The 9,641-nt window shown below is 57.2% G+C and overlaps 1 protein-coding gene across 1 annotated transcript; it reads right to left on the bottom strand.

The window, feature by feature from the left end:
* Positions 1-3,995: 3,995 nt before the first annotated feature.
* Positions 3,996-8,303, bottom strand: LMJF_35_0500 (putative proteophosphoglycan ppg3; the record flags this gene model as incomplete). Its single annotated transcript, XM_003722399.1, has 1 exon — positions 3,996-8,303. The coding sequence occupies one exon, from the start codon at positions 8,301-8,303 to the stop codon at positions 3,996-3,998; it is 4,308 nt and encodes a 1,435-aa protein (XP_003722447.1).
* Positions 8,304-9,641: the final 1,338 nt, after the last annotated feature.

Raw genomic sequence — 9,641 nt, 5'->3', positions numbered from 1 at the left:
TGTGGTGGTGATGGGGGGGGGGCTAAATATGGCCTCGGCGAGCTTCTCGCTCTTGCGCCACTGAGAGCGGTAGAGAAAGTGACAAGGACGGAGAACGCAGACAGAGACGTAAGAATGAATACGGGTAGTTCTCTGCTAGCAGCGACGTGAACGAGTGAGGGCGCTTGTGCCGGAAGGTGGAGCGGGAGGCCAGATGCTGTGGAAGAGTAAACGCGCTGGCGATGATGGATTCAAGCGGGAAGAAAACCAACGATTACGCGACAGGTGGACAGGCATGCACTACGGAGGGCAGAGAAGAGGTAGTCGTCAGTTCCATAAAATAAGAAACTATCAACTGTACGGAAAACCTAAATCACACACACACACATACAACATACACACACAACAGACACAGAAAAGGCACACAAGCAAGGAGTGCGAAAGACGCGAAGCGAGGATTGGGAGTGTGCAGAGGTGGCCCGGGGGAGGGGAGAGACAGCGGCGAACGAAAGCGAAGGGAGAGAATATGATATACGCGTAGCAGAGAAGAGCCCAAAACGGGAGACACTCGAAGTCACGAAAAGAATGAACCCGGAGAGCGCAGCACAAAACAAAAACAGGTAATACACACTAACACACACACACGCAAAAGGGAAGGGAGTTGAGAAGACGTCCTTAACGGTGCGCACCTTGCCACAGGGACAGCACACCAAACAACAGGAAAGAGAGAGCGAGAAAACGAAAAAAGAGACACCGCTGCAGTGCAGGGGTAGTTGTGGTGATGTGTGTGGAAGGGAGGAAAAGATGGAGGGTATGGCGCAGTAAGAAAAAGGGGTATGTGAGTAGCAATGTGCGCGCACACAAAGACCGTCTTGTTTTACTCACAGCCGAACCGACCAATCACGCGAAGGCACCGGAAGAGTGGAGTATTTCCACAATAGAAGAGAGCACGAAAAAGAGAATGAGTACGCAGAGAGAGGGTTGGCAGAGATGATGGACACACGTATGGAAAACCACTGGGATGCTCCGCCGAGACACGTCTCACCTAATACGCCGTGAAGAGTAAATCGCAAGAGAACCAGCCGAAAAAAAGCACCACGTAATCGGCAAAGAGGAAGAAAGAGAGAGGAACAAAAATAAGAATGACCTCAAGATGAGAAAAGGGAAGAGATACGAACAACACACACACACACGCATACGACCTGGGCAGGGAGTGAGGAAAGCAGAGGAGAGGCAGGAGAATCACGAGGGAGCAGGAAGAAAACAAACAAAAAACAACAGAGAGAGAGAGAGGATGCTGTTGTTGTTTTTTTGCTGTTGTTGTTCTGCCGTTTCGTTTCACTTTGTCCTCTCCTCTTTGTACCCCGTTAACAGGGAAAGGGAAGAAACCACACGCACACCAGAGACGCCAACACAAAGGCCCCGCGGCTGTAATGAGAGTGACGCAGGAAGGGAGCCAAGCAGGCCGAAGGCCTGCGTCGTAAGGGCGCGCGAAGGCGACAGAGGGCGGAGTAAAAACAAAAAAGGGGAAGGGCGGGGCAATATAAGTCGCGGCTGTGGTGTTAATGCCGTTGTCCGAGGCTCGGACAGCGCAAGACAACGAAGGGTAAAAGGAATAGTATAGCACGAAAAACGCGCGCGCGAGACAACGCTTCTTTCCTGCTCGAGGGAGAAGAGGGGAAGCAAAAGGAGAAAAGATAAGACCTTTGAAGGTGCAGGAGAAGGAATCGGAGCAAGAGAGAGAGAGAGAGCAGCGCTGAGGATACGCCTCGGCGACCCACGCACCAAAATACACACAAGCACGTACAAGGGGTACACTGCACAAGCGCAAGACACAAATGCACGTAGTAAAAAAAAAGAAAAGGACAGAGGGAGTGGGGGAGGGGAGGGGCGAGAGAGAATGAGGGTAAGCAACGATCGGGAAAGCAAAAAGAGCAAGGAAAAGACAAGAAGCAAAGAAGCGCTGTGCTACAGAGACACGCGTGTATCGGCGGAGACACACACACACACAACAGAAAAGGGGGGATTTATTATATATTTGTTGTTGCGGGCGAAGAAAAGGAAGCCAAACAACAAAATCGGAAAGAGGATGTGAGGGAGAGGTGGCCGCTGTGCCAGTGATGTTGGTGTTGTTGTCTTCTTCACATGGTGTTGCCAGTGCACACAAACACCCACGAACGTGAAGGAATAAAGTGCAGATGAAAAACGAGAAATCAATAGTAGTAAGAAAGAACAACAAAAAACGAGCAGGGAGCGCGTATAAGCCTATGTCGAGACAATGAGGGAGGGGGGAGTGTGTGAGAATGAGATAGCGAAGGGTGCGTGGATTGTGTACGCGACAGGATGGAGGCTTTGACAGAGTGCCGACGCGCACGCACGAGACCCGCTAGCAACAACAAACAGAGACGCTTGCGTATGAGGGGAAGAGAGGAGAGGTGCTGCGTGGTATTTGTCGCGCTACACGCATGTGGCCATATGTTGCTCAGCGTCGATCTCGCTTGCTCTTCTCAGTCTATGGTACGCGTGTATGTATGCATATATATATATATCTGTATATATATCTGTATATATCTGTATATACGCCTTTTTCCGTATGTTTACAGAGCACGTGTTCCCCCCACTTTTTATTCGATGTGTGTTCTCTCTGTTTCTTTTCCGCCGTCTTTGGTGGTGGTGGCGTGGAAAAGGGAATGGGCGGGAGGGGGCGGGGGCGAGAGAGGGAGAAAGTGCACGAACGAAGGAAAAGGGAACTGTCGTTTACTGCGGTGTGCGCGACGGAAAATGGCATGCAGGCGCAACGCGCGCGCGTGCATGCGTCAAGAGAGGGAGGAGACACGGAGAAGGAGAGCGGTGGAGAGGGAGAAGACAGCGAGTAGAGGACACGTCATCCATGTGGCGTACACCGGCAGCACCCTTTCTCACAAAGAACAGGCGTGGAGGAAGTCACACGCGGGTGTGTGCGCCATCGACTATCCGGGAGAGCCGTTCCCGAGGAGGAGGGGAGGCGGCAAGGCGGCAGGTGCGCCGCACCGGCAGCGGGTCTCAAACGGCGGCCATCGGCACCGTTGCTGCGTTCTTCTTTGACGGGTTTCAACACCGTTGTGAATGACTCAAGGCGCATCAAAGCCTAGTGGCAGGGGAGGTGGACGGAAGGAGGGCGGCGCATTTGCGTGATGCGGAGGATGGGCCCCCCCCCTCATCGAACGCACCAGACACGCTCCCTCGACCAGCAACGCCACGTGCAGAGAGGAGAGAGAGAGACATGGGCACAGGTACGCATACACGCGCGGCATGCATTGGAGGGCGAGTGAGATGCCGGACAGAAGAGAGAATCAGCCCGAGAGAGACGGTGAAGCCAAAAACGAGAAATAAAATGAGGAAGATGCACAGACAGACACAGACGCAACTGCAGGCGAGGGGGCGGACACCACGTGCGCCCACCAGAGAGGAAGCTCTTAGGCGCCCAGCCATCGGTGCAGCCAGTCAGTGCGACTTGCACAATAAACGTGCTGAGAGCACTCAATGAGTAAAAGCAAAACGAGAAGGCTGTGTTGCCTCACCGTGAGATGTGCGTCACCTCTGCCCGCAGGTACACCCTTTCCCAACGTGTTGCGCAGCCCCCAACATAATCACGCGGCGCCGTGACACTCCATGTGAGAAACGCGGTGCGAGAGGCGCAGCAACACCCACCACGATCGGCACGCTGGTCGTTCAAAAGCAACCAAGGAGAGGGGCACGCATATATATAGGAGCAATCCAGCGAGAAAGAAAAGATGAGTGGCAGAAGGTAAGGGGGCAGGGGAGAGAGGGGGGGGGGAGCAGGTATTGTGTGTGATGCACGGGTTACCGCACGCTCTAACCAATGCAAGGTGACAACAGACAAACACAGAATAGGCGCCTCACCCCCACAGCGAGTCGCGCTCGTAACACCAACAACACACATGTTCACACATCGGCTCACGCCACGCAATGCACACAAAAGGAAAAAAAACTTCGAAACCCTCCCATTCGTGCCGTTACTTCCTCACCGCCAACAGCCGCTTGAGCAGGGCTGAAACGTCGTGTGAGCGCGAGAGTGAAACGATGAAGCCGGGCACCGATCCGCCCAATTCGTTGTTGGAGAGATCGAGGATTTTGAGATTCTCCATGTTAAACCATTCGAAAGGCAACTTCCCACTGAATTTGTTGTCGTTCAGATACAGCTCCTCCATGGCCACCATGCCGCTCCACTCCGCCGGCAGTTCACCACTCAACTTATTGTGGCCCAGATTCAGCTTCTTCAGGTTCACCAAGGCCGACCAATCCGACGGTGCCCCACCGCTGACGCCCGTGTAGGAGAAATCCAGCTCGATGAGAGACAGCAGCCGATTCCACGACGACGGCAACGTGCCCTCCAAAGTCACGCCTCCCTCCGCGCCACCGGCACTTACACTCAAAACCGGCACTTGCACACCATCGCAGTCCCCAGGAACCATCGGTAGATACCCCGACTTTACCACACCACCTAGTTCGAAAGAAAATCCCTCTGGTCTACAAGTTATCCCCGCCCATGAGCAGAAGTTCGGGCACTTCCACGTGGCGCTTGCGTCCGCAAACGACTCGGAAAACCCAGACAGAAACCGCATGCTATGCGCCACTTGCGTTGGCGTGTAATACGGAACATCGCTGTGGCACCCTCCGTCGCTCCCACTGCCCGACAAAAACGAGCTGCTGCTGGACGGCGCAGACGACGAGGACGCCGACGGCGCGGAGCTGCTGCTGGACGGCGCAGACGACGAGGACGCTGACGGCGCGGAGCTGCTGCTGCTGGACGGCGCAGACGACGAGGACGCTGACGGCGCGGAGCTGCTGCTGGACGGCGCAGACGACGAGGACGCCGACGGCGCGGAGCTGCTGCTGGACGGCGCAGACGACGAGGACGCCGACGGCGCGGAGCTGCTGCTGGACGGCGCAGACGAGGAGGACGCTGACGGCGCGGAGCTGCTGCTGGACGGCGCAGACGACGAGGACGCCGACGGCGCGGAGCTGCTGCTGCTGGACGGCGCAGACGACGAGGACGCTGACGGCGCGGAGCTGCTGCTGGACGGCGCAGACGACGAAGACGCCGACGGCGCAGAGCTGCTGCTGGACGGCGCAGACGACGAGGACGCTGACGGCGCGGAGCTGCTGCTGCTGGACGGCGCAGACGACGAGGACGCCGACGGCGCGGAGCTGCTGCTGCTGGACGGCGCAGACGACGAGGACGCCGACGGCGCGGAGCTGCTGCTGCTGGACGGCGCAGACGACGAGGACGCTGATGGCGCGGAGCTGCTGCTGCTGGACGGCGCAGACGACGAGGACACCAACGGCGCGGAGCTGCTGCTGGACGGCGCAGACGACGAGGACGCCGATGGCGCGGAGCTGCTGCTGGACGGCGCAGACGACGAGGACGCCGACGGCGCGGGGCTGCTGCTGGACGGCGCAGACGACGAAGACGCCGATGGCGCGGAGCTGCTGCTGGACGGCGCAGACGACGAAGACGCCGACGGCGCGGAGCTGCTGCTGCTGGACGGCGCAGACGACGAGGACGCCGATGGCGCGGAGCTGCTGCTGCTGGACGGCGCAGACGACGAAGACGCCGATGGCGCGGAGCTGCTGCTGCTGGACGGCGCAGACGACGAAGACGCCGACGGCGCGGAGCTGCTGCTGCTGGACGGCGCAGACGACGAAGACGCCGACGGCGCGGAGCTGCTGCTGGACGGCGCAGACGACGAAGACGCCGACGGCGCGGAGCTGCTGCTGGACGGCGCAGACGACGAAGACGCCGACGGCGCGGAGCTGCTGCTGCTGGACGGCGCAGACGACGAAGACGCCGACGGCGCGGAGCTGCTGCTGGACGGCGCAGAGGACGAGGACGCCGACGGCGCGGAGCTGCTGCTGCTGGACGGCGCAGACGACGAAGACGCCGACGGCGCAGAGCTGCTGCTGGACGGCGCAGACGACGAGGACGCCGACGGCGCGGAGCTGCTGCTGCTGGACGGCGCAGACGACGAAGACGCCGACGGCGCGGAGCTGCTGCTGGACGGCGCAGACGACGAAGACGCCGACGGCGCGGAGCTGCTGCTGGACGGCGCAGACGACGAAGACGCCGACGGCGCGGAGCTGCTGCTGGACGGCGCAGACGACGAAGACGCCGACGGCGCGGAGCTGCTGCTGGACGGCGCAGACGACGAGGACGCCGACGGCGCGGAGCTGCTGCTGGACGGCGCAGACGACGAGGACGCCGACGGCGCGGAGCTGCTGCTGGACGACGCAGACGACGAGGACGCCGACGGCGCGGAGCTGCTACTTTCAGTCTCTGGCTTGCAAGCGTTTTCAGTCGCGCAGTCAGAAGCGAGTAGCTCCGGTTGAGCGGTGATCATCATAGACACACCATTCTTATCGGCCCACGTGCTCGGGAGGCAGCCGCAGAATCGGTTGACCTCCAGGCTGACGCGGGTGAGGGTGATCATAGCATTGTAGGTTTCTGGGATCGTCCCGGAAAGCTGGTTATCATGCAGATGCAGGGTTCGCAGTTGCGTTAGCGAGCTCCACTCTCCTGGTAAGGTGGCGTCAAGGTTGTTGTTGGATAGGGATAGAATCTCGAGGTTCGTGAGGGCGCCCCACGAGGGGGGTAGTGTGCCTGAAGCGCCGGTGCTGTCGAGGTCGAGCTCCTGCAATGCTCTCATGCTGCTCCACGAGGCTGGCAGGTGATCTGGAATTGTGAGGTGCACCAATCGGAGTACCTCCAGGTTCGCTAAGCGGCTCCAGCTCTCGGGAAACCTACCGTCTGTCCACGTGAAGCTCAAATCGAGGTACTTCAGCGCGGACATGGAGCTCCAGCGGGAGGGCAGCGTTCCCCACATCGACGTATATGCAAAGGATACGTTCTCCAGGGACGTCAGCAAGGCCCAGCTACTGGGATAGTCGCCCTCCACCCACTCGCTATGGCTGAAATCAAGCTTGGTTACCACCACCTCCGACGGGTTCACATCCGCAGGCACCTCCGGAACAGAACCGAAAAACTGTGTTCCAGTAATCTCCAATGCCACACCTGCAGGCGTGCAGTGCACATACTCCCAGACACAGAAGTTCGTGCACGTCCACAGCGGCTGCAAGTCTGTGATTGTATACTTGAACGCCTCAAGGAAATTGCGCGTGTGCATTTGCTGACTTGGTGTGTAAAACGGAACGGGGCCATCACACTCCAGTCCAGGGCTGCTGCTGCTCGAGCTGCAGTCTGAGGTAATTTCACAGTCGCTACCGAGAACGGTGGAGTATAGTCTAACTTCCACTTTCCGCGCTATCCAGCTTTCTGGGATGCAGGTACAGTAGTCGAGCTGAAGAGAGACTCTCTGGAGTGCAGTCATCTCACCCCATTCTTGCGGAATAGTACCAGTGAACTTGTTACCTATCAACTGGAGGTCAAACAACTTCTTCAGACTCCCCCAAGACGCTGGGAGGGTACCTGTAAGTAAGTTGTTCGCAGCGTGGAGTTGCTCAAGCCGCTGCAAGGAAGCCCAGGAAGCCGGAAGTGTTCCGGAAAGATTAAGGTTCGTTAAGTTGAGAACCTTAATGTTGATCAGGTTGCCCCACTCCTCGGGAAGACTTCTTCCACTAGCTTTGTTCTGTAGATAATCCCTTTCCATCCTGCTGGCCCCTGCCCATGCGGAGTGCGGAGAGCCTACCATATTGTCCGATACCCGAGAGACAGGCAGAGAGCTTCTACGCGGGGTGGTAGTCGCCCATGCCGCCGGGACGAACCCGGCATCATGTGTCGTCACACGGCTCTCGATTGAAGTTCCCCGCATCTCTGGCGGCGTATCTGTGATGCCCGTAGAGATGAACACCAGCGAGGAGAGCGCGGTTAGTTGATGCCAGCTTACAGGTAGCGTGCCCTTCAAGTTGTTGATGTCGCCGGAGAAGGTGAGCTTCGTTACCACAACAGATGATCCGATAACGCCCTCAGGTATTTCAGGGAGGTTGCCGATGAGGTCGTTGACGTTGAGACGCACATGCAAGCCGGCCTCTGTGCACTCCACGCCCTCGTGCGCGCAGAAATTGTCGCATGTCCACACAGAAGCCAAGGCGGGGATGGTCGCCTTGATGGCGTCTAGAAACATGCGAGTATGCTGCTGCTCGGCGGCAGAGTAGTTCGGGACGGGGACGGAGCAGTCGAGGGTGCCCGCCTCATCGGATGCAGAGTGCACACCCACGCAGATAAACGTCAAAACCGCGGCGGCGCACAACAGCGCCGCCGCGACGGCGGGGTGCTGCCGCGTGCACCGGCGCCTATGAAAAGACATGGCGGCGGCGAGGATCCTGCTGCGAGCAACCGAAAAAAGGGATAACCGAAAAAGCAACGGCGTCAATGACAGTCACACTAGTGGGCAGTCGCACGTGCACACAAATTTCCCGCTTTGCCTCCAGGATGGCTGCTATCGGCGAAAGATGGGCAGTTCGACTGTGACGACAACGTGTGTGGAGTGTAAGAGACGGCGAAAAAATAAAAAAATGAAAAAAAATCAGCGCCGCAGAAACACGCGAGACACAAACAACGAAGCGAGTGAGCCAGGTGGACAGACAGGCAAGGCGAGCGGGTCGATAAGAGTCGATGAGAGGCAACGCCGAAAGCAAAACCAGACAATGATCTACCAACACACACTTTTTCCAGTCACTTCTTCGACGTCTTTGCTTCCCTTTGTTTTCTGTTTGATTTAGTAAAAAAAAGTTCAACTAAAGTTTCGCACGTTTGATAATACTGTTGCCGCCGCTGACTTTATACATATCGTTGTGCTCGGCCAGGTGTCTCTGTGCGTTTTACGACGCTGGTTCCGTCGGCCGTCACACACACACAAAAAAAAAGGGAGGGAGAAAGAAATATGAAAAAAATACGAGAAACGGATTGAAATTAGCAGGCACTGCGGATGTGGGAGTGATAGGAAGCTCACAAGCAAAAAAAAAAGAAGGAAAAGACGAGCACCCATGCAGACACGGACAGAGGGGACCCCGACAGCGAGAGAGAGAGAGAGGGAGAGAGCGGGTGGAAGAAAACACACAAAAAAGGGAAGCTTAGAAGAAACGGCAGTCAATGAAACAGGGGAAGGGGTCAATGAGAAGAGGCAAAACAAGTGTCCAAGAGGGGGTTGGGAGGAGGGGGGACGCTTCTGGAAAGAGAGCGGCACGTCACCTAGAGAATGTGCACAACGAAAAGGGGGAGGTGGTGGACGTGGAGAGTGGCAGTAAAGCAAAACGAGTCAAAATTCTGTATGGCGTTGCGTATGTCTGTATGTGGGTGTGTCGGTGTTCGCTGCGGTTCGCTTCTTCCGCTGCTGTCGACCCGAACGACTGCTCTTGTCGGTGCTTGTTCGGAGGAGATCAAATTAGACGGGGGAGGGTGCACTAAACACTGAGAAACTAAAGGCGGTCTTTTTCTTTCGGTCCGGCAATCGTTTTTTCTTTCCTTTTTTTCGGTTCCTTCCTCGCGTGCTTCTGTTTTTCGTCGTCGCTTGCTTCACCTATCGCCTCCTCCCTCGACTCCGCTGTGAGATAGCCTGTGGTACGCGAGTGAGAGAGCAATGGTGGCTTGATCGACTCAACGAGAGCCTGCGAAATGGAGGCGTAAAATGAAAAAGAGAACAGAA

This window comes from Leishmania major, chromosome 35 (genome assembly GCF_000002725.2).
Source record: "Leishmania major strain Friedlin complete genome, chromosome 35".
In the NCBI taxonomy this organism is placed as follows: Eukaryota; Euglenozoa; class Kinetoplastea; order Trypanosomatida; family Trypanosomatidae; genus Leishmania; species Leishmania major.
This window is presented reverse-complemented; position numbering and strand designations above follow the sequence as displayed.